We start from the raw sequence: 25,956 nt of genomic DNA, 5'->3' as shown, positions 1-25,956 counted from the left end.
ATGGTTATAGTCCTCAGAATGTGTTGTGTAAAACAGATTTAAATGTTTGCCATCAAATTCTGGTCAAGGCTTCTTTTTGGTATGTCACATATTAATCCTTCCCAGTTCACTATCTTTTCTTTAAAAGTGTAAGTCACTTGCAGGGTTCAGCAATCTACGCTCTCCTGTCTTAACTGTCACTGCAAGTGATCTACAGAGGTCAATCAACCATCAGGGATATTGTGAGGGAATTCTTGAACTGGGTAAGGAAATAGGATTTAATGATCTCAATGGACTCCTTTAACTATAATTTCTCAACTTCATAAGTACTTCTATGTTCATAAGGAGTAAGTATATGATTTTAACATCAAGTTTTCCCTGAAATTCATTAGAGAATAAATTTTAGATGCCTTGGTAATTATACAACTAAACAATTATGCTTTTTAATTGGCCTGGACCAAAAAATTTGAATAATTGTTCATTTAAGATTTCCATTAAAAAACTATTCAGAAGATGAGCCGATAATCAATTTCCTTCTTTGCTTTTGAAATGCATTTAAGACTTTCAAAGCTTATTATCTTTTTGGTTTTATGAAGCATCGCCTCCATTTATTTTCTATCTCATTAAAATTCTTATTTTACCTTTATTTCCTTTCTCCTTCTTTCCTTAGATGTATTTGTTGTTCATTTTCATTGAGTTGAATACAAAGTTCATTTATTTTCAATCTTTTTTCTCCAGTTGCCTTTAAAACAATATATCCCTCTAATAATCTTTTTTTCCATACCACAAGTTTTGAAAGAGTACTTTTATTGTTCAATTCTAAATATTTTATAATTTTCATTGAAATTTCTTATATAAATCATGAGAAAATAACCTTGTTTCCAAGGACAGCAGTGTAACAAAGTCAGAGCACTTGGTTTGAGTTTTATTGCCATATGCCAGCAATTCCAAATAATATCAGTGATAAAATACTCCAGCTTGAAACAATTTTTATCGGTCTACAGTCTATACAATTGCTATGGCTACCTCTGAGTTATAATATGTGTGTAATTTTCTGATTATTACATTGAGACAGTGAAGAGGAACTAAAAAGCCTCTTGATGAAAGTGAAAGAGGAGAGTGAAAAAGTTGGCTTAAAGCTCAACATTCAGAAAACTAAGATCATGGCATCTGGTCTCATCACTTTATGGCAAATACATGGAGAAACAGTGGCTGACTTTATTTTTGGGGGGCTCCAAAATCCCTGCAGATGGTGATTGCAGCCATGAAATTAAAAGACTCCTTGGAAGGAAAGTTATGACCAACCTAGATAGCATATTAAAAAAGCAGAGACATTACTTTGCCAACAAAGGTCCGTCTAGTCAAGGCTATGGTTTTTCCAGTGGTCATGTATGGATGTGAGAGTTGAACTGTGAAGAAAGCTGAGCCCCGAAGAATTGATGCTTTTGAACTGTGGTGTTGGAGAAGACTCCTGAGAGTCCCTTGGACTGCAAGGAAATCCAACCAGTCCATTCTAAAGGAGCTCAGTCCTGGGTGTTCATTGGAAGGACTAATGCTAAAGCTGAAACTCCAATACTTTGGCCATCTCAAGCGAAGAGTTGACTCATTGGAAAAGACACTGATGCTGGGAGGGATTTGGGGCAGGAGGAGAAGGGGATGACAGGATGAGATGGCTGGATGGCATCACCGACTCGATGGATGTGAGTTTGAGTAAATTTCGGGAGTTGGTGATGGACAGGGAGGCCTGGCGTGCTGCGATTCATGGGGTTGCAAGGAGTCAGACGCAAAGAGTCAGACACGACTGAGCGACTGAACTGAACTGAACTGAACTACCTATCCTTTCATAAACATTGTATTTGTCCCATACTCAGAACTTAATTCAGAGAAATCCCATACAATCCAGTCCCAACATACAGACACTCTTGCCTTTGGAAGGTTAAATTATTAACAGTTTTTGAATCATTTCGCCTCCCTTGAAGAGATTTTTTTTTTTTGGTCTTCAATATCCATTGGTCAAAGTATCCTAGGGTTTAAACAGTAGGTTCAATAAACAGTGGTAATTACAAAGATGAAGAAACAATTCACTCAGTCTTTATATGGCCACCCAGAGTTTTTGTTTGTGGTTAAATTTTAAAACAGTGAAAACAGTGTGAACTTTGAGGTGTAATCTTTTTTGTAAGTGCAAATTTTAGTGTACATGTGGAAACCTTTAATGAGTTTTAATATCTTTACAAATAAAACTTTCTTTTTGAACTGTTTTAAAACTAAAGGACTGACCAAGAAAATAAAACATGACATTAATGGCACAATTTAGAAATTTTTCTTGGTGCAAAGTTTTAGATGAGGTTGATCAGAAATTAAAATAGTTGCAGTCTAAACAGAACTAAACAGTGTACAGTAAAACATTTTTTAAATTGCTCCTCCATTTTTAAATTGTGAAGAGCAGCACACAGCAGCTGTAGAGAAGACCATCAGCTATGCAATGACAAAAATGTAAGCTATGCATTTACATTGAATAATCAGATTTGAAGAATGCCAGGAAAGCAACAAAAAGATATTGGCCTTAAATGATCAAAGAAATTAAAAGAGCAATGTTCAAATGCCTTGATCATCTTCACCATAAAAGGACCTTTGTTCTAAATCAATGGATCAAATAATGTCAATGTTCACCAGCATTGAGGTATCTGTTCTCATTTTTGCAAAAGAAAAATTTTGGAGGATTTTTATCAGATTTAAAAGGAATTTATCTTGAATTAAAACTCAATAAAGCTGTTTTTTTTTAAAATAAGTGACTTTTTAATCCATCAATATCAGTTTTTATAAATGCTCTATTTTACACTAGGCTTTTCAGGCTTACTAGATTTCAAAATAAGCGGGAAAACAGAGCAAATGTATATTTTATTGGTATTTAGACCTATCATAGTTCAAATAAAATGGAACAGAGCAATTTATTTACTCTAATCAAATAAAACATATAAACAATTCATTTAAAGTATCTGTTTTACCATCAAATGATTGTGTTCATGCAAATACAATCCTCGCAGTCCTGCTAAGCCCATATGGTAGCACCACCTTTTATTGCAGTACTTGATGTAAATTTCATTGTCAAACATATCTGGCTTTAGCAATGTAAACATGTGCTACAAGTAAACTTTAAAAGGTAAAAGTGAATGATCCTAATGAATAAATCAAAAGAGAACTGAGCATCATCACATGATAAAATTCAACAAAATATTAGATAATACTGTTTCAATAAGAACTACAACTGTTCACAAAATGGAAGCAAAAACAGAAAGTAGCGTGTAAACTCCCAAGAGTTTAAAATACTGAAGGATATAATATAAAACTTACCTCAGATAAACAAAAGGAAATAACAAAAGCATGCAGTGAATATTAAATTTGGTTTAGAAGTTACAATAGTCTTTTTACTGCAAAGCCTTTCTAAAATGTACTGTGACGAAACTATTTCTTTTCTATTTCCCTTTATTAAAAAAAATATGTTTAATCACATAGTTGGGTCCTTTGTGGGAATTTCACATGTTATCAATTATGGAACTGTCATCCAAAAAAACTTTCATCTCTAAACTATTTTTTTCAAATGACCAAAAACATTAAATTATCTTCATGAAAATTACCATATATAAAGTCAAATAATTCCTAAACAAGTCATCATAAAAATAAATCTGCCTTAACAGAGTAAGTACAGAAGAAGCGTATACATAAGTGCTGAATATCATGGAAAAATATTCAATGAATAGGCAAAAATGTTCACATTTATCATTACTGTTGATGATTTTGTTTACTTTCTGGTTAAAATTAAGAAACAAGTTTTCAAAAAGTCAGGAACATTCAGTGCCACTTTGAATTTGTCTGCAACATACAAATGAGCTATATCCCTGCAGTGCAAGGCAGACGCTGTTTTTACTTTTAACATAATTAAGTTATAAAGCATCACGAGCTAGATGGGACATGAGTTTGAGTGAACTCCGGGAGTTGGTGATGGACAGGGAGGCCTGGCGTGCTGCGATTCATGGGGTCGCAAAGAGTCGGACACGACTGAGCGACTGAACTGAACTGAAGTTATAAAGACTTCAAATTTCTAAAACCAGTTATAATACTGTGGCAAGGAAAACAAATTTGTTCGTATTGCTCTTATACTCTAGCTTAATCTACAAACATGAACATTTTTCCAAATGCTGTCTCAAACCATACTAATACAAAGAGTCTACAGAGATCTCTCTTGATTTCCACAGATTAACTGAAAAGAAGAGAAAAAAAGAAACAAATACTATTTCATCTTCTCAATCTTATTAAGTTCAGCACATCAAGCAGCACTTGACACAGCAAGTTTTTTCAAGTGATCCATAAACACTTGCAAACTAACATCATCTGTGAGAATCGGCGCTCCAGACTCCTAGAAGAAAACAAAGATATTTGCTATAATCAAAAACAAAGGATGATACCTTAAAATGTATAAGCAAATGTGTAAAAAAAAAAATAGACAAGGAAATCATTTTAAGCAGAATAATGTCTATGTTCTTGTATAATAAAGAATCTGACTGGTCTTTGTCCCAGATTCCTGAGGGGGGAGACTACATCCTTGGAATTACCCGACAGCAGCATCTGTTATTCATGAGCCCTTCAGATCACACTAGAGTTTATGCTGTGAGATGAGATGACTCAGGATAGGGACCAGTCACCAGAAAGATCAACCATGTAATTAGATGGCTGGGCTTTAAGAGAGCCTGACCTCCAGGGAGGAAGGGATGGTGTGGGGGGTGGGGGGGGGGCTAGATTTTCAATCAATCATACAAAACAAAGGCAAAGGCAAAAAAAAAAAAAAAAAAACCCCACTGGATACCAGAGCCAAGTGGAGATTCCTATTTGAGGAATAAATACATCAATACATCAGCTGGGAGGGTGACAAACCCCGATTCCATGGGAAAAGGAATTATCAGTTTTATAATAAAACTGTAATCATAAATATAGTGCTTTCCTGAGTTCTGTGAGTTGTTCTAGGGAATTTCCAAATCTGATAGGGGGTTGTGGGAACCCATCCTCTTATCTACCCCACCCACCCATCTCCCATCCAACCACTCTCCCTTTCTCACCACCCCCAAACATGAATTTGTAGCCAGCTGGTCGGAAATGTGGGTAACCTGGGATTCGACTTTCGGCTGGTATCTGAATAGGGTAGGTCTTGTTTGTGGACCATGTCCTTTGACTTTCGGGGTCTGCACTAACCCCAAGTGGTCAGAGTCAGATTTGTACTGCAATTCATCAATTGGCATTAAAATAGCTCCATATCCAATTTAGTCTTTAAAGTAGTAAAGTGTTCATTTGTCTTGAATGTATTGGTGCTTTTATCTCTACTAAGAAGTAAGCCTCCTTCATTGCTGCCTGTTTACTAAAATAAAATTTCAATTACATATATTTTGGCAGAACTGCCAGCTGGAAGGAAGAGAATTTATATCATGTTTTAAATAAAACACACATAGATTTTCATTCAAGTCAGTTTCATTGATTCTTGTGGGTTCTAAAGTTAGGGAAAATTCCTGACTTCTATTTTAATAAAAACTGTGTTGATGAAATGATCTTAATAATCCAATCCACTAATAATGAAATTTTATTGTAGCAAGAAAGTTTCCTGGAGTATTTTATATCTGGATTTTTAAATTCTTCACCTGATATCCAATTTCTTATTTACAGGTATATATAAAAGTCTAAAATAAGGAAATTCAGTAATTTTCAGAGGATATCTGCAAATTAGTGGCAAACATGAGATAAGAATTTCCAGCTCTTGTGGTTCTGATCTGGCATAGCCACAGACATGCCATAACCTCTCCTGAAAAGGAAAATCAATTTTATTATGTGTTTTCATAGGTGAATTCATAAGAACTTGAAAAACTACATAATGAAGGGAGACAACAGCACTGGAATTAAGAGCTTAGAGACTGGAGCCAGGCAGACTGAGCTCAAATCCTGACTCTGCTGCTTACTGCCTGTATGACTTTGAAGAAGTGACTTAAGCTCTTTGAGTCTTAGTTTCCTCATTTGTAAAATATAGATAAGAACAGAACCTATTGCACATGGCTGTCATATTGATTAAATGAGTTAAATTGTGTAAAGCAAATAGAACAATACCTGACACACGCAGGTGGCCTATAACATTAGTATCTATTTTAGAAAATCTATTCTTTTATAGCTACATATATAGTTTTATTCTATTTTATTCTATATTTTATTCTACATTCATAGTTAACATAGGAAGTAAGGTATCAAAAATGTGACTTAAACTAGTAATAAGCCAATAGCTCCTTTTTTTCTTCCTATAATTATACCTGATTTTTTTTCCACTTTACACATTCTTCACCCAATCCCAGATCTATTTCTCCTAGTAAAGACAAAATATATATGGGTTTTCTAATTTATATACTGTGACCTTATTTGAAATGATAAATACTAAATGCTCAACTCAATCTTATCAAAAATTTCCAGTTGACTGATCTCAATTTTTCAACTGTACCCTTTTTCTCTTTAACATACACCCAGGATTGGGCAGAAAGGGCCACGTTTTAGATCATTTAGTATATGAAGCACTACAGCATCAGAGGCCTCCAGCACCATCACAGAAGCAGTGTTGCAGCGGTGCCCCCTTCAGGTCATCCATGGTAATACTTATACTGGATTCTTGATTTCTGACAAAAAGAAAACTAAGGTATTAGATTTCATAATTTTTAGCAAAATGCTTGGGTATCATGTTAACTCCCTAAATTTCAATCATCAATTTAGCTTAATGGTTAAAAGTTCAGATTCTGGAGTTAGAATGACCTAGGATCAAATCCAAACCCTTGTCACAGTTTATGTGACTTGAGGAAAGTTACTTAATCTACATAAGCATCAATTTCCTCTTCTGAAAAATAAGATTAACAGTACTCACCTCACAAGAGTGTTTTAATAAATAAGAGTTTATGAAAATCTTAGTATAATGACTAAAACAGTGCAGATTCAGATTATTATCTATAAAAATATTAACATAATTTCTCTTATAAAAGTCATATGTCAAGAAAAACCTTAGGCTCTTGGTTTCTTTCTTACTCCTAATTATCACATTTATTTAATTTTGACATTTCAAACACCATTACAAAAAAGGGATGCTTTCAAATTTAACAAAATATAAAGACTGAGAAACACTGATTTAAATACATCAGACCAAAATTTCACTGTTTTTAGACACATGAACTAATTCAACACAGACTGAAAGATCTTTGAAATAGTTTTAAACCAATCTAAAAGGAGTTGTTTGTTTTGTTTTCATAAGATTCTATTCATAAAAGATAGGATCAAATGCCAGCTTGCCCCAAAGGTATAATTGTGACTAATTCTTCAATTTTCCTAAACCAGATGGCATTTCTGGAAAAGATTATTATATTTTCTAAAATGTAATAATGAGAAGAAATCCAAACTGCTTTTAACTGCCTCTTTGAGGAAAAAACTTTATAAAATAACCTAAGGAGAAACAGACCTGATAATGTAATTAAAACCACCATATAGTGTAAGGATATAATTTAACCGAATGATTGAAAATATTTAAACAAGGTTTTATCAAATGAATAAAAAGAACTCCTTTAATAACAACAAAGCATATTTAAGTTTCTCCAAAGACGATGCTTTCAAAGTTGAATACATGGATGGGTGGATGGATAAATGAATGAGTGAATAAGATAAACGATACCGCATGTTTGTTCCTTGGCCTGGGATTTCCTTCTCCATCATATTCACCCAGTGAAATGATCTCCCTCCTTCAGGGTCTGGCTTAAAATGTTAGGGCTTTTATTTATGCCTCTAATGTTCCTATTTCCAGGCAGTAATAATTAAGTTTCAGTTTAATTATTATAGGTTATATTATTATTGGTTTTCTTTCCTATCTTAAATATCTTTAGAGAGAGACTGTTTTCTCCAGTGATAACAAGGAAAACTAATAACTAATATTTACTGAGTATTACTGGGCATATCAAGTATGTGTCATTAAACTCTATAATAGATAAGGAAAAGAAGGCATAGGAAAGTTTAGTAACTTGCAGAATTTTCAACTACCAGCCCAGAACAACACATGGATTGATGCCTTTCTACCTCAATTCACCAATCTCAGATCTAGTTCTCCTAGACCAGACAAAATATATACGGGTCTTCTAATTTATATACTGTGATCTTATTTGAAATGATAAATACTAATGCTCAACTCAATCTTATCAAAAATTTCCAGTTGATTGATCTTGATTTTTCAACTGTACCCTTTTTCTCTTTAAAAATACATCCATGATGGTTTTCCACCTCAATTTGCCCATAGCTTAAAATAATATGACCTATAATAATTAAACTGGAACTTAATTATTACTGCCTGGAAATAGGAACATTAGAGGCATAAACAAGAACCCTAACGTTTAAGCCAGTTCAACAGGTTCTTTATAAGCCTTCCATCTACATCTCCATGTTGTAATTTAAATCCTCCAAAACAAAGAACAAGTCATTATTTCCAAGAACTAAACCATGCTTTCTTAATGCAGAAATTCAGCCACAAGGAGATATGTTTTATTTGGACTTCATAATGTGAGCTCACAACACTTTGTTACTTGAATTACGTGAACACCAAGGGTCATCTGGAGGGGAGGAACAACTACTCCCTCTGGAAAAAGATCTGTGGACCCTCTGCATAAGCCCTAGTCTGCCAAAGACCCCGCCCTCAGGCATTGGTTTCTGACACTGAGACTGAAAGGGTCTCTTCTATGCAGCCAGTTTCACTCATTTCTTCACCTAGTCCCTACGTGCAATTGATAAACGACCCCTGATGAATACTGTTTTAAAGTATCCTTTAACTTCCCCCTCATATTCATTATTTACTATTTTCATTAACTCTATTTATCGGTGTTATATTTTCTATATTCTTGTGGTTTTCTTTTCTTAAATAAGTTCCTCTTAACTTGTGGGATCCAGAACCAAAACCAATACTCAACCGACTAAAGTATAAAAGAAAGGCTAACTCATGGACATCCTGTAGCCCAAAGTTCCACATCACAGGATTATACTTGGCTTTTTGTCTCCCCCCCAACTCCCTACCAAGTGGAAGACGGTGAGGGATGATATTGAAAATCTATATGTACATGTATTATGTGGAGACAAATTTTTCTCACATGTGCTATGTACCCTTTGAACAATTTCCAGGAGTAAGTTCTTTCCTTGCTATAAAAAAAAAAAACAACTTCCTCACTTTTCAGGACTTCTAGACCATGGCCTCAATTTATCTACCTATATCACAAAAGCTTCTTAACTCCTAAAGCATCTCCACAGATTCCCCTACTCTAATCTCTATTCTCCTGTCCAGATGTATTATAGTCAATATGTGTTAATGTTTAAGGTACTGTGGAAAGTCAAAAATGAAAGTGACACAGTTATTACCCTCAAGTAATTTATATTCTAACAGGAAAAATAAGTGCCATCAGAAATGGATGGGGAAAGAGAGGGGGAATGAAGGGTCAGGGATATTCCATAATATCCAGTCATACAATCACAGGAAAAGTTTCATGGAGTCAGTAAACTTTTAAAACTGAGCCTTGAGGGATGGCTGCTATGCAAGTTACATGCTCAGTACACTCAGAGTGCAGTAGGAAGGCCAGTTTGATTAAAAAGACTAAATAGCAGCTAAAAGTGGGCAAAGCTATGTGGAGCACACTACAAAGGACCCTCAATAGCAATACAGAGCTTTTAGTAACTCAATGCTGCTGCTACTGCTGCTAAGTCGCTTCAGTCGTGTCCGACTCTGTGCGACCCCATAGACGGCAGCCCACCAAGCTCCCCCGTTCCTGGGGTTCTCCAGGCAAGAACACTGGAGTGGGTTGCCATTTCCTTCTCCAATGCATGAAAGTGAAAACTGAAAGGGAAGTCGTTCAGTCGTGTCTGACTCTTTGCGACCCCATGGACTGCAGCCCACCAGGCTCCTCCATCCATGGGATTTTCCAGGCAAGAGTACTGGAGTGGGGTGCCATTGCCTTCTCCGAGTAACTCAATAGGGGGTTATTAAAGATTTCCAGGCAGTGCTTTGACTTAGAACTGATTTAGGGATACCACTCTGACCAGTGCCAAAATGGGAGGAAACGGCTGAAGCGGTGTCAGCAGGTAATTCCAACAGTCTATGTGAAGAGTAACAAGGGCCTAACCTTGATTAGCGATGGGGAAAGGAGGGAATGGCCAGGGAAAATAAGTCAATGATTAGGGGCAGAAGAGAGAAAATGTACATGACTAAAGTCCCAAGCCCTGGCAACTGAGAGAATGGTGGGCTCCTCTGTAAAAAACCTGCAAGTCAGTAAGTACAAGATGGTATGAAAGAGCTCAAGTTGGGGCATGCTGCTTACGAAATGTCTACAGGAAACTCAAGTGCTCTGCACCTGGAGGTTATAAACTCCAGTCTGCAGGTCACTGTGAAGCCAAAGCAAAGATGGAGACTTACAAGTTAGACTCAAATGAAAGCTGAAGCCACAAGAATGGATACAATCACCCAGAAAAAATTCTCTAAAATGTAGAGAATTCAAGGCAAACTTTTAAGGCACCTCTATATTCAAAGGGCTTCCCTCATAGCTCAGCTGGTAAAGAATCTGCCTGCAATGCAGGAGACCCTGGTTTGATTCCTGGGTTGGGAAGTTCCCCTGGAAAAGGGATAGGCTACCCACTCCAGTATTCTTGGGCTTCCCTTGTGGCTCAGCTGGTAAAAGAATCTGCCTGCAATGGGGGAGACCTGAGTTCGATCCCTGGGTTGGGACGATCCCCTGGAAAAGGGAAAAGCTACCCACTTCAGTATTCTGACCTGGAGAATTGTATAGTCCATGGGGTCGCAAAGAGTTGGACACGACTGAGCAACTTTCACTCACTCACTCACTATATTCAAAGAAAAGGGCCTGAATTCCAATCATTGCTTTATTTCTCTTCTAATCAGCCTGGGCCCCATAGTCAGTTGTTTAACAATGCTCTCAAGTATTCTCCTCTCTTTGCTGTGTTCATCTTTCTTACCTCTAGTTCTAAATTAGCCCCAGTTCTTTCATCTTTGATGCAATGCCTAACTGCATGGCTGAAGAACATTATGGAACCATGCTCAAGAAACTGTTAGTAAATAAAATGGACCCTCAACACTGCTCTAAGTCTTTTATTCATCCTCTATTGCTTTCTTATATTCCTTATAGCTGTTTTTAACCTGTTCTGTTGGAGAAGGCAATGGCACCCCACTCCAGTACTCTTGCCTGGAAAATCCCATGGATGGAGGAGCCTGGTAGGCTGCAGTCCATGGGGTCGCGAAGAGTCAGACACGACTGAGCGACTTCACTTTCACTTTTCACTTTCATGCACTGGAGAAGGAAATGGCAACCCACTCCAGTGTTCTTGCCTGGAGAATCCCAGGGACGGGGGAGCCTGGTGGGCTGCCATCTCTGGGGTCGCACAGAGTCGGACACGACTAAAGCAACTTAGCAGCAGCAGCAGCAGCAGCAGCAACCTGTTCTGTTATCTAGTCCTTAACCCCAGCATTTCTCACTCTAGCAAATAATCTATTATTGAAAAGAAACAGGCTTCTTCAATGAGTTTTTCTCTCCACCTCAAAATCTGTCTTCACCCTTCTTCTCACTCTTTGCTTTTGCAGAAAGAAATGTCCTGCCTCCCTACCAGTGCTTAAACTCCACATAATGTGATCACACTGTCTCTTTCTGAGGCTCTTAAACACCCATACACTCTTCTTCTGGGTCTCCCCAACGTTAGCTCCCTACACTTAGCCTACAAATAAGTTTTGTGCCCTTACTCTAATAACAATCATCCTTCTACTCTTCATTCAGGCTAAATTTGCAAAAGAATCATTTATACTTAATGACCTCCACTTCTTCACCACTCATTAATTCTTTAACAATCTATCCTGTACACAATGACTCTATTAAAACTGCTTAGCAAGGACACAAATAACCGCCTAATCCTCAAACCAAGTATCTGCAGCATCTCAGTATTTGTTACTCCCTTTTTCTTCCTTCTATAAAGCTCCCCCTCACCACTTAGGACATGGTGTTCTTCTCGTTTTCCTTCCACTTCTCTGATTACGTATAAAATACTCCTAGCACTTGTACTTCCTCAAGGTTCTGTCTCATCCTTCCTATGCCTTTGTAGTCTCTCCTTGGACAACCATCCCCTGTGATGGCTTTCAGTATCACTTGTCTAATCCTTGCCCTGACCACCAAACCCAAATTTTCAACAGCCTGCTCATTTGGGCATCTAGATGGCATCTCAAACTCAAGGTCTAAAACGTTTTCTTTTCACGCTCATTCCTACTGGCACACGTTCTCCTCAGTTACCCAGGCTCAGAACGCCTTATTCCCTTGTTCTCCCTCAACTATTTTTCAAAAATTCAAACCTTAGAAAAAAAGTACAATGAATACCAACATAGCGCTAAACTTAAAATCAATGATGAACATTTTGCCACATTTTATGTTTGTATCTATTTTTTCTTTTCTTTTTCTTCTTGTTGAATCATTTTTGCAAGCTGAAGACATCACAATATTTTATCCCCAAACACTTTAGGATATATCTCCCAAGATCAAGGACAATCGCCTACATAACCACAACACCATTATTACTCTTAAGAAATGTATTACTATACTAGTATCTAACATACAGTCTATATATTTCACAAATCATCCCAATTATGTTCTTCATAAGCTGTTTGCTCTAATCCAGAATCCGATCAGAATTCAGATTTTGCATACAGCTGTCTGGCCCCGGATTAAGTTTTACTTTCCTGCAACTGCTAATCAAATCTCACTGAGTCTCCTCTCGAAATATAACTCACATCTATTCCTTTTCACCATCTCATCTTCTTTCTCTCTCAATTGGATTACTTCAGCAGAAACAGTTCCAACTTACAGACTGCTTCCAACTAATCATAAGAGTCAACTATATTCTCCAAGAGTCAAAATTGGCCCTCTGGCCAAAAACCTTCAATGACATTCCATAACTTAGCAAATAAAAACCCAGCTCTTCAGTCCTCAGCCTGGTATTAAAGAGCCTCCATAATTGACTTCACAATTAAACATTTCCAGTTTATTGTTCTACTATTCATCCTGTCATATACTCTTTATCTTAGTCCATACTGTCGTCTACCTAGAATTCCGTTCCTCACATAATTTCTACTTATTGGAGTCACAAGCACTCTAAAGGAAATATCTATTCTGCCATCATGCGACCCTTTCCCCTTCTTCTCCTCTATCCCCCCGTAACATTTTAAATTTTCCTAAAAGCACACAACCCAATCTGCCTTGTATTTTTAATGACTTAGGTATGTGTTTTATTTCTAATACTGTTGAGTCATTGGAAAAGACTCTGATGCTGGGAGGGATTGGGGGCAGGAGGAGAAGGGGACGACAGAGGATGAGATGGCTGGATGGCATCACTGACTCGATGGACGTGAGTCTGAGTGAACTCCGGGAGTTGGTGATGGACAGGGAGGCCTGGCGTGCTGCAATTCATGGGGTCACAAAGAGTCGGACACGACTGAGCGACTGAACTGAACTGAACTGAACTCAGACTACAAGCTCTTCAAAGGCAGGGATGATAGCTGGGATCCTGAAGTAACCAATATAGAGTCCTGCAGACTGGACACTTGATAAGTGGTGATATAGTGTAGCAGCAGCAGCAGTGTATCAAGAGGTAGAATTTCTACCAAATTAAAATATATTAATAATGATGTCCAGGCCTCCAGCCTCTCTTGTTCAACCACAATCCCTGACCACTCCGAGCGTACTGTGGCCTTTTGTGGTTCACAGCCTAGCATTAAGTCTGAATCATCACCTTCTAGTTCATTTGCTACACACTTTATTGCTTTTTGTCTCAAGGGAAACATGATAAGCTTGAAATATGAAAGGGTTCTATATATTTGATATAATCAAATATTTTTTGTATTTTCTTTTGTATTTTCTGTGGTGCCACCAAATGTTAATTCTATTTTCACCTCCTTTTTTTTTTATTACTTTTCCAACAGAAACCATTACCAAAAACAAAGGCAAAAAATGTAGCTTTTGCTAAAATAACGAACTATAAAAAACACAAAGAAATAATTTCCATGATCTGCTATTTACACTTACCTGTCCCCAGGCATACATATTATTATGAGTCTGTGAGGGGTTAACTTTCGAAAGCAGGAAACGAGCCTTAAAAGCAAAGAAGAAATAATATTATCCATCAAATATAAGATTTGGTCAAAATAGGCTAAACAAATACATTATGCCATATAAAATCAATTCTATTTAATATCTTTTCATAAAATTAATTTTATTAAAATGAAACTTTAAAAAAACGAGATAAATCTTGAAATATGTAGACCACTATATGTACAAATAAGTGTAACCTCTCCAAATCATACATACACAATAACATTTACAGTAACAAATAACAAATTGCAGAATTCAAAACTCGGCATATAAAGAGTATGTGTGAAACAATTATGACAAAGTTAGTGTGACATTTACCAAATACCTGGTCTGAAACATCAACAAAGGTTCAAAGTCTCCAAAGGTTCAAAGTCTCTACATGTTCTTTCACTTCAAACAATGACTCTCACTTTTTCAAACTATAGGCTATTATTCCATGAGAGCATTTCCCCAACATTTTGCCCATCTATCACTATGCCTTATCATCATGAAATAATAACCAGAATTGAAAAGGAATATAGCACTACATGCGGTGAGACATCAATGAGAGAACAATTCAAAAATTATTATTTCACATTAAAAGAACAAGACAGTCCTATCATTTGAAATTTAGTACCATACAAAATCTTTTCTACTTCTAAAGAACACCTCAGAGAAAGCAATAGCAACCAATCAGTACTCTTGCCTGGAAAATCCCATGGATGGAGGAGCCTGGTAGGCTACAGTCCATAGGCTCGCTAAGAGTCAGACACCACTGAGCGACTTCACTTTCACTTCTCACTTTCATGCAGTGGAGAAGGAAATGGCAACCCACTCCAGTGTTATTGCCTGGAGAATCCCAGGGATGGGGGAGCCTGGTGGGCTGCTGTCTATGGGGTCGCACAGAGTTGGACACGACTGAAGCGACTTAGCAGCAGCAGCAGCAGCATAGAACATCTGGATTCAAATCCCAATTCTTCCATTTACAGTTTTCCTTGGCCACAAGTAACCTAAGTCTCAGTTTTATTACCCGTAAAATGGAAACAATAATTGGACTGCTAGAGAATCAAATGAGAGAAGTTATGTAAAGTGTTATCAGCTTTGCAAATTCTCAATAGGGTACAGTAGCTTCTATTATACATATAGTAAAACCCTAATAATAATTGCTATCATTTCTGAATAATAGTTAACTGATATCTACTACCTACTTTGTAATACTGTGCTAGGCACTAGGGATACATCAATAAACAAAGCAAGGTCTGTACTTTCTAGGAACAAGTGAAAAAAACTTACAATAACCTATAATTAATTTATATACCTCTAATAAGAATTTAAGAGCAGCAGTAAAAGTTATTCAAGAGTTGAGCTTTCCATAGATGGCTAACAAACACATGAAAAGATGCTCAATATCACTCATTATCAGAGAAATGCAAATCAAAACCACTATGAGGTACCATTTCCTGCCAGTCAGAATGGCTGCAATCCAAAAGTCTACAAGCAATAAATGCTGGAGAGGGTGTGGAGAAAAGGGAACCCTCTTACACTGTTGGTGGGAATGCAAACTAGTACAGCCACTATGGAGAACAGTGTGGAGATTCCTGAAAAAACTGGAAATAGAACTGCCTTATGATCCAGCAATCCCACTGCTGGGCATACACACCGAGGAAACCAGAATTGAAAGAGACACGTGTACCCCAATGTTCATCGCAGCACTGTTTATAATAGCCAGGACATGGAAGCAACCTAGATGTCCATCAGCAGATGAATGGATAAGAAAGCTGTGGTACATATACACAATGGAGTATTACTCAGCCATTAAAAAGAATACATTTGAATCAGTTCTAATGAGGTGGATGAAACTGGAGCCTATTATACAGAGTGAAGTAAGCCAGAAAGAAAAACATGAATACAGTATACTAATGCATATATATGGAATTTAGAAAGATGGTAACGACAACCCTGTATGCGAGATAGCAAAAGAGACACAGATGTATAGAACAGTCTTTTGGGCTCTGTGGGAGAGGGAGGGGGGGATGATTTGGGAGAATGGCATTAAAACATGTATAATATCATATAAGAAACAAATCGCCAGTCCAGATTCGATGCAGGATACAGGAAGCTTGAGGCTGGTGCACTGGGATGACCCAGAGGGATGGTATGGGGAGGGAGGTGGGAGGGGGGTTCAGGATGGGGAACACATGTACACCCATGGCGGTTGCATGTTGATATATGGCAAAAACAATACAATATTGTAAAGTAAAAAAAAATAATAATTATTATTTTTTTATAACAAATAACAAATTTGTTATAACAAATTTTTTATAACAAAGACCCAGTGTGGCCAAAAATAATAAACAAAAAAAATTTTTTTTTTAAACAGAAAAAAAAAAAAGAGTGTATGTTATGGGGTCCTAATTGAGTCTTCTGTAAGGCCAAAAAAGGCTATATGTACGTTATTTAACCCTCATAACTCTAAAAATTACACACCTTTTTATAATGCCATAATGCTTTCCTATTACATGACATTTTCTAGAAAAGTGAAATGATAGAATAAGGAAAACAAAAATTATGTTACCATAAACTTCATATTCATAGACTTTGTCAGTAAACAAAGAGATCTGAGAAAAGTACACTAAATTATTTCCTAAGTTGTTCATATCTACTTCCTCAACTAAAGCTGGCATATCACCAAAACACCACCCTGGCTCTTTACTAGAGCTGAGCTGGAGGAAGATGGGAGAAACCACCACCTGTAGTCAGCTAGTCAATGATCTTACTGCTCTGCTCTCAAAACTAAGGCAAGAAGGAAGCATACCTTCCTCTGGAAACCATCTGCCCATCTCTTTCCTTTTCATTTGCCTGGTGAAGCAGTCTATTCAAACTAATGTCAGAAGGCAAACAGGAACAACTCATTGTAAAATCAGCAACACACATGCAAACAAATGAAGAGCATTACCTGACTGCCCCCGTGTTCCGTGTCAATGTACCTCGGCATTGGAAACCTGGAGTGAAGGATTTCCTGGGCATCGTCCACTGGGGCTTGCAGAAGGTGGCGGAAATTTTCATATTCTGGCATGTCCTGGTATCCTGACTTGCGCCACTGAGCTATGGTCTAATTTTAAAACGATTAAAGGAATTATTACTTTTTTTCTTGCCTAACCAAAAATTTGTTTTTCAAATGAAACAATCATCAGAAAATAAGAAAATCATAGATTATTATCCCATTTATTTTTAAGTTACTAATTTTTTAAAGTTACAATACTAATTTCAGTATTCTTGAGTAAACAGATGCAAAATTAGGATATTTCTTCTTTAAATGTAAAAAGAAATAATAACAAAGAAAAATTTTAAAACACTACACTTATCATATTAAAGTTATCTAAAAGGTATCCCTGGGCTTTCCAGGTGGCTCAGTGGTAAAGAATCCACAAATCAATGCAGGAGACAAGGGTTCAATCCCTGGGTCGGGAAGATCCCATGGAGAAGGAAACAGCAACTCACTCTAGAATTGTTGCCTGGAGAATTCCAAGGACAGAGGAACCTGGTGGGCTATATAGGCCATGGGTCGTAAAGAGTCGGACATGACTTAGCGACTGAACAACAACAACAACAAAAAGGTATCTACCTAAGTTTATGATAAATAAAGGTACACAAGATTTCCTAGAGACTTCAAAATTAATTACTCTTATATTATGAATCTTTACCAATGGAGTTACATTCTCACAAGATACATAAAGGTAAAAACTTTAATAATAATAGCAATAATATAAAGATAATATACCTATAAAAGAGCATCTGAATCAATATTTTTAGGTAAATGACTCCAAAATGCCATTTAATTAAATCATCCTAAGATTTAACCTGGCTTGATTTCTAAGTTAATTGAATCAATCAATGCATATCTTTATATCTCTATATTTAACAGAGGAACAGTCATCTGAATTTCTGATTTCTCATTTATGCATGTTAACAAGCTATTTGAAGAAATAAAACTACCGAAAACAAAAGAAATAATCCAAAACCTAGCTCTGTCACAGAGCTGGTATCACAGGCATTATTCTTGAAAGTTAAATAGCTCTAGTAACTGGTATCAATTAAAAATAATAATAGGTCTTTAAAAGTCCCATATATTTAAAGTGATATTTTGAATAAGATCTTCCCTGAGTGCATGCGTGCCAAGTCACTTCAGTGGCATCTGACTCTTAGCAACCTTATGGACTGCAGACCTCCAGGCTCCTCTGTCCATGGATTCTCCAGGCAAGAATACTGGAGTGGATTGCTTTGCCTTCCTCCAGGGCATCTTCCTAACCCAGGGATCGAACCCTGGGTTATATCTCCTATGTCTCCTGCACTGGCAGGTGGGTTCTTTACCACTAGCGCCACCTGGAAAGCCCCTTCCCTATTACAGTGCAAATCTAAAATCATTTACAGTTATAACACTGGAAAAATATATCTGCACAAGTTACCTGAATACTAGACTATAAGCTTGAGTATAAGTTTATGAAAAAGGAGATCTGTATTTCTCAAAGCATCTAGATTTCACTGCTTTCTCACACAGAGGAAGCACTTAAATACTGCCTGAATGAATAAATACAGGAATGAATAGAGTTATGCTAAATAACCTAGATTAACTCAACTGCTACTCAGTCTGCTCTTTTCAATCATTTACCTATCCAATTAAGTTACAAATTTTAATTAGCTTGTGCTTTAAATGAATCTTTAAGATCAACTGAAATTTTTTTTTTTTTACTTTAAATACTTCGTGTGGAATATTTGGGGGGTGGGGATGGGGTCTGTGTCGGGTTTTAGTTGCACCATGCAGGCTCTAGCTCCCTGACCAGGGATAAAACCTAGCCCCTGCATTGGGAGTATGGAGTCTTAACCACTGGACCACCAGGGAAGTCCCAGAATACTTTTTAAATGGATACATGAAATAACAAAAAGGAAAGCCCGCCTACTGACTTTTCCCTTCTCAGTGTCTTCAGGTAAAACCCAAAGGTATGATATGCTCACTCTTACTTTCACAGCTATGCTTTGTATAAAATTCATTTCTCCAATTATGTGCAGACAAACAGACAAAACAACCACAGACAGGTCAACTGCAAATTAAGTCTAAAAATTCACAAAAGGAAGAATCACATTTTACACATAACTTAATAAAAGTGGAAATAAAGTTTATCATAGAGGAGACACTACTCATATATTAAAGGGAGGAAAACTTGTAGCAATATGAATTAAAAGACTTTACTGAAACTACATGCATAGCTTTAAACACAAGGGAATCTTACCTCACCATGATAAATCAAAATCTGGAAAAATGTGTCCATGAGGAGAATACGATCTGCAAGAATGCTGCTGCTATCAAGAAGAACCGGCTGATGTGAGGATAATAATGAAAGAGGAAGAAGGAAAAATTAATTACTTAAAAATACAAAATTGATCTTTTTAGGATCTTTTAAATCTTTTAAATGTATCATCTTACTACTTAAAACCTCCTGCTATTATGAATTCTTAAAGGATGTTTCAATGTAATTTTCTGAGGAATCGCTAAACTGAAATAACAATTGAAAATAGAATAGTCAAGAGGAAATCAGAGAATAGATTCCTAAGTCTGATGGTGTGTGGCACCACTGAGAGGGGAAAGGCTTGGGACAGAGAAAATTTGGAGATGGAAACATAGTTCTGAATATGAAATAGAAGGAAGTGGCCTGAACTGACATAAATTTGGGTATCACATGCATGAAGATGGCAATTAGAGCTATGTGATTAGACTGCACCGCTTCAAGGGAATCCAGAGAAGCCAGAGACTGAGCCCAGACGACACCAACATTTAGAGTTCAGAAAGGGAGAAGCCAGCAGGAGGAGTCTGAGAAGGAACAGGCAGTGAGGAAGAGGAAAATCAGCAGGTGCTGCAGGCGTTGGAGAAGCCTAGACCAAAAGTTTTTCAAGGAGAGTCCTCACTGGGTAAATGCTGTTGTGAGTTCCAGCAAGATGAGGGCTTGGTAGCCTTTATAAGAGTTGTTTCAGAATAATCTCAGGGCCAAGAGTCTGACTAATATAGGTTGAGAAGAGAATGTAACGTGGGAACATATGGACAACAAGCAACTCTCTGCGTTTAGCTGTGACTGGGACCAGAGCAATGAGGCGGCAATTAGAGACAATGTGAAGTCCAGGGGCTTTTGTTTAACAGGAGTGACACTAAGGTTTCTATGTTAATAGAATGATGGTGATGAGAGAAGTGACAATGCAGAAGAGAAAGAGGATAACTTTAAATGCAAAGCCTTAAGAAATGAATGGGATTCATGGATTAAATGGCGAGTTTGAAATCTGACAGTAGCAGGCAGTGGAATTCCATTTTTCTTCTAAAGACTTTTTGACATTTTCCAGATGTTTACAACTTACATATATTACTATGAAATTTAAAAAAAAAAAGGTATTTCTAAAACTTAACTTTCCTCATTCAAATAACTATGAGACCAAATGTATAGCTAGACCAATTAAAAATGCATTTTCTAGAAAAGTAAAAACTATGACAAATTACTTTAAAAAATGGCAACAAAATATAACTTTCTACCCACTATTTTTTTTACAAAAGTGAATAAAGGCAGCATTAGAGATCATTAACAAATAGATATCATATTCTCTTTATACTGACCCTTCCTAAAGTTATTATTTTCAAATATAGTCATTACATACTTTTAAGTAAACAAATTGTTTTAATCATGAAACAGAAAAACTATCTATTTGAAAATAGGTAAAAATAATTGGGACAGTTTGCTAAGAAGGCAAAATAGATAGCTTTATCATTTTTCTAAGTATATATCTTTATAATCAACTGTATCTTATGTTCCAAAAGACTATAGGAGAATGGGACTGTATTAAAACAAAGCTTTTGTTTAGACAGAATGCCCTAATTGTCAGACACTAAACTCTAGAATACAGTTTCTAGAATCGTCATCACCTGCAGACATTGGTAAGGACATAAGACTAGTCATGAGCCTGACAGGATTTTTATCAACCAAATGACTAGACAAAATGATCTTTAAAAAGTCTGTTAAAAAAAATTTTTTAATAAATCAAAAGTCTCTTATAGCTGTTTATTTTTTTAATAATTTCCTAATATAGCCTAGCATTTTATCTAGCATATAGTAAGCACTCATAAACATTAAGAGTACATATGAATAACAAGATATTCACGCCTGAATTAAATTCTTACATTTAATAACTATATTTCAAGAAAAACCTAGTTGTTTTACTTTAATAGCAGACAGCATAGTAACAAAACCAATTTTTTTTTCTACCCCTCTTACCTCTGGTGGTCCACTAAAAGAATAAGCGTACAGAATAGGCTGAATCATGATGAGAGACTGGGTCAAGTCTTGACGCATAAAGTGGTGACGATAATAGGAACTCTCATCAGGACTATTGTTAAAAACTTGCAAGAAAGGAGATCTTCTTAAATGAAACATAAACTACAAGATAAAACATGTGAGATAGCTTTAACTGATTTTAATATGGCAACAGAAGTTTACTACTATGAACACATTTGATTACAGCCATTAATACAAAAAAACAACTTACAATAAGAACATTCTAAATTGTATTTATCAGAATCTTACCCATGATATCTGTCAGTTACTTAAAAATGCAACTCAACAACAACTAAAAAGTAGAAGAGATGACTCAAAAGAAAAACAAGACTAGGGACAAAAACCCCTTGTTTGGATCTAAGTCAAATATTTAGACTGAGGGCTTCCCTGGTGCCTCAGTGGTAAAGAATCCGCCTGCCAAAGCAGGAGACACAGTTTCAATCCCTGGGATGGAAAATCCCCTGGAGAAGGAAATGGCAATCCACTCCAGTATTCTTGCCTGGAGAATTTCAAGGACAGAGGAGTCTGGCGAGCTACAATCCACAGGGTCACAAAAGAGTTGGACACGACTTAGTGACTAAACAACAATAACTTAAACTAATGCCCTCAATTCCCTTACTATTTTCTGATATGAAGTGAGATCCGAGAATTCTCAAAATACAAAGGGCTGCCTCCTTTAAGACAAGTGAGTGAGTGACAGTCACTTAGTTGTGCCTGACTCTTTTCAACCCCATGGACTATATATAGCCTGCCAGGCTCCTCTGTCCACGGAATTCTCCAGGCAAGAATACTGCAGTGGGTAGCCACTCCCTTCTCCATTAAGGCAAGTAGACACTGTCTTATTCTAATCCTCCAAAATCTCAACAAGAGTCTTGGGGAAGTCTCCCCCTATAAACATGGAGTTTCTAGGTTACAGATCAATAAACTATTTTCAAAAAATAAGAGTATCTCTGAAAAGAAGGTCGAAGCTTTAAACAAAGTTTTTGTGAGGAGTAAAAATTTGAATTTCCGTATCTCAATATTAATCATCCTTCCAGGTTAAGGTAAAATAAAATACCACTTCTTCCATAAAGATATACCAAATAATCCATTTGGAAGGATTCTTTAAAGTTTCCTTTAAATATTGTGCCTCTGTTGTAGTATTGAATCTCACTTTCTTTTCTGCATTGTTTACATATATTTCAGACCTCACCCTTCAAAATGAAAGCTCCTTGGAAACAGAATCCACGTCAACCATCTTTATTCTCCTAAATTACTTGCACTTCGTATATACTCAGTTGAATAAATATTATCTCTATTACTCATCATATAAACCTATACTTTTGGGAATATCTACCAAAACAACAGACAGATAGACTCCACTATCCAAGTAGAAAGGGTCTGTAAGATAAAGGTTCTTTTTCATTTATCTGGGATATCTCCATAAAGTTGTCCTCAGGCAACGATACCATAAGACTAGCAGATTGTTAAAATTACTTCCTTTCGGCAGTACTGCAATTAGTTAGATCCTTTTTATCAGATGAAAAGCTAATCTGCTTCATACCAAACTGTGCTCCCTGATAAGGTTCTGGTGTAAATTTCTACTCACCACAAATATATGCTATAAGCAAGGTTATCATAAAAATACTACTTACTTTTCACTAACTATTCAACCATAATACTGTTTTCTTAGCTATCTCAAAACTTAAAACCTAACCAAAAGAATAATCGTATAAGATGAGTAATAAAAGACAACAGGAAAAGTGAGACCCGACGCTACTGTCAACACTAAGAACATGTATCTTTTGTCTACTCACCTGTGGATAAAGGGAGAAAGTTTCTGAAAATCTGAAGGAACTTGGATCATCTTTGTGATACTCGCCAAACTTCTGACACTAAATAAAATAAAACTTGTTAGTAATACATTCTCTGGCACAGAGCTAAAACTTCTGCCTATGTGTTTTCTATTTTTAAAAAGTTATTCTCTTTAGGAGGCAGATACTTGACACAGTAAAACTGGCATATTATTTATAGACTTACCAAGAGAATGATTACCAAAAAAGACAGAAATTTGAATTTTGGAAGCAAACAATACATTTGCTTCAGTACAGAACAACTCATCTTAAAAGTGTTTGAATTTTTTTAAACTAAGTGTCTCTGATAGCAAATAAAGAGCTCTGGGTGATGGCCCAGGAGCTCAATATGTGCCCCCTAAGACCCTACCTAAAAAAGGCAACAGTCTACAGACAGAAAGATGTACTGTCAAGATGCCATAGGGGCTCTGAAGGCAAAATGATGGTATAAAATTGGGTACACTCGAAAAAATACCAAAAAGAAAGAGCTACTGAGGAAAAGAAAATCAAGATCAACGGGTAAACCCGGAAAGAAAGAACACAAAGGCAGAAACTAAAAGGCAATAAAGGAGACACATACTCTAGCAATAGGGAAGTAAACCCTCCATGATTATATAACAAAAGGCATCAACGTAACTGAGATAATCCACAGGAGAAAGTGCTCAGCACAACGGCTGACACTAAGCACTGAATAAATGGTAGCTTCCTCTTTGTTCTTCAGCAAAGTCTCTGACCTGAAAAGTTTCTATAGTACTTATGTAACTGGTCTACTTCCTGGCAATATCTATCAGTACTTGCATACGATCAAGGGCAAAAATAACCACCAAAAAGTAACAAAAGGTTCACTGCTGAAAGTAATACAGGGCTTTTGTAGCCTAAAATGTTCAACTAAATCATTTACATAGCTATCTGTGCCATAAAGAACACATAAAAGGCATAATTGGTTTGATCACATTTTTGGCTTTCAGGAAAAATCATTTCAGAAGCACAGCTATCCTAAGGATAAAAAAGCTGCAGTTGCGGCACTAATCCTCAGAAAATAGATCTTGGTATCGGGAAATAAGAGTATTTCTGACATCAATGTGCCCTAATAACATTTCACTGATGAAACTTACAGATTAGGATAATAATTTTCACTGTCCAATATGAAAGCCACTAGCTATGATAAATTAAAATTAATTAAAATTAAATTAAAATCCAGCTTCTCAGTTGCACTAGCCATATCTCAAGTACTCAAGAGCCACATGTCGGTAGTAGTTCCATAATGGACAGTGCCAATAACAGAACATTTCTGCCATTGTAGAAAGTTCTCCTGGACTGGTCTAAAATACAAAATATACTTGAGATCTAGAACATCAAACACATTGAAAACATTCTTCAGAAAAGCCAGTATGTCACACATCATTTGATTTTATTATAAGATCAGTAACTTTTTCATGTTTTTCATTTTCATTTTTATTGGTGACTGCATTCCTTCTTTTGCTAATTCCTTGTCCATGATCTTTGCTTATCTTTTACCCAAATACTACTGATTTGCAATAGCTCTTATACATGAAAATTTTCACATTTTGCCATACATGTAATAATGTTGGTAATAAATTGTGCTAATGGTATTTTTACCACACAGACTTTTGTTCATTTGAATGTAATAAATCTTTTAATATTTTTATTTAATGGCTCCTGATTATATGTTTCATATTTAAAGTCCTTTTTCATCCAGAGGTTAAATACATATTAAATTATTTTTTATAAATATTGCCTATGCCACAGATAACAATACAAATTTTGTGTAATATACACATACATAAATTTCTAATCTTTGGGTTACTTTTTAAAATTTTATTGAACACTCAAATGCCCTGGCATTAATTACTGGAATTGTGAGGAGTAGTTCTTATTTACAACCCAACCAGAACACTACCACAAATGAGAAAAAAATAACCAAAAACTGAAGCAAAAATGAGGTAAATCAAAGATCCACTGTTTGAGTTATTTAGTAGCAGTAAGATTGGGCAAATAAAGTGACAGTAACAGAATTTTCTTGGAGAAAATAACAACACTTGTAAGAACTTTAGTCTTTAATTCAGCTATTAGTAATGCACAAAGCCAGCCACATAAATGGGCCCAAAGGGTCAAAGCCTAACCTCTATAAGAAAATGGTAATGATGGAAGCAGTCCTCCTTAAAAACAGCACAACTAAAGTGTCTGGTCCCACCAGTATACCAGAAAAAGTGCAGCTTCACACTGAAAGCTACTTATCAGTGGGTTTTACACAGGTTGATAACCCAAGTTGTACTATCCAATTTCATGTCATATGTCATAACCTACAAATGCAGTGATAGCTCCAGCAAAGTGGAAAAAGTACTTTACTACAAATTATAACCATATGGCAAATAAATGTGCTGATTACTTCAAACAGTTTTTAGATTCTCAAAGCAGTAAAGTATTTGTTAAAATTACATAGTCACAATTAGTGAAAAAGCTCAGGAAACAAGATATTTCAAAGCAAAATTTATTATCTAGAAAAGAAAAAAATCACACAGTGGATAAGAACCTAATAATGAC

The 25,956-nt window shown here is 36.2% G+C and overlaps 1 protein-coding gene across 1 annotated transcript in view; it reads right to left on the bottom strand.

The window, feature by feature from the left end:
• Positions 1–2,858: 2,858 nt before the first annotated feature.
• The window catches only part of SEC23A (SEC23 homolog A, COPII coat complex component), a 58,728-nt gene continuing 35,630 nt past the window's right edge, over positions 2,859–25,956 (bottom strand). The window contains exons 15-20 of the mRNA XM_006053765.3: positions 23,356–23,433; positions 21,500–21,661; positions 19,478–19,564; positions 17,146–17,301; positions 14,145–14,210; positions 2,859–4,393 (exon numbers count right to left, since the gene is read on the bottom strand). Of these exons, the coding sequence (XP_006053827.1) occupies positions 4,304–4,393; positions 14,145–14,210; positions 17,146–17,301; positions 19,478–19,564; positions 21,500–21,661; positions 23,356–23,433 (639 nt within the window). The 3' untranslated portion in view covers positions 2,859–4,303. The remainder of the gene's footprint in view (positions 4,394–14,144; positions 14,211–17,145; positions 17,302–19,477; positions 19,565–21,499; positions 21,662–23,355; positions 23,434–25,956) is intronic.

This window comes from Bubalus bubalis, chromosome 20 (assembly GCF_019923935.1).
Source record: "Bubalus bubalis isolate 160015118507 breed Murrah chromosome 20, NDDB_SH_1, whole genome shotgun sequence".
In the NCBI taxonomy this organism is placed as follows: domain Eukaryota; kingdom Metazoa; phylum Chordata; class Mammalia; order Artiodactyla; family Bovidae; genus Bubalus; species Bubalus bubalis.
The sequence above is the reverse complement of the archived record's forward strand: the minus strand, read 5'-3'. Positions and strand labels throughout refer to the sequence as shown.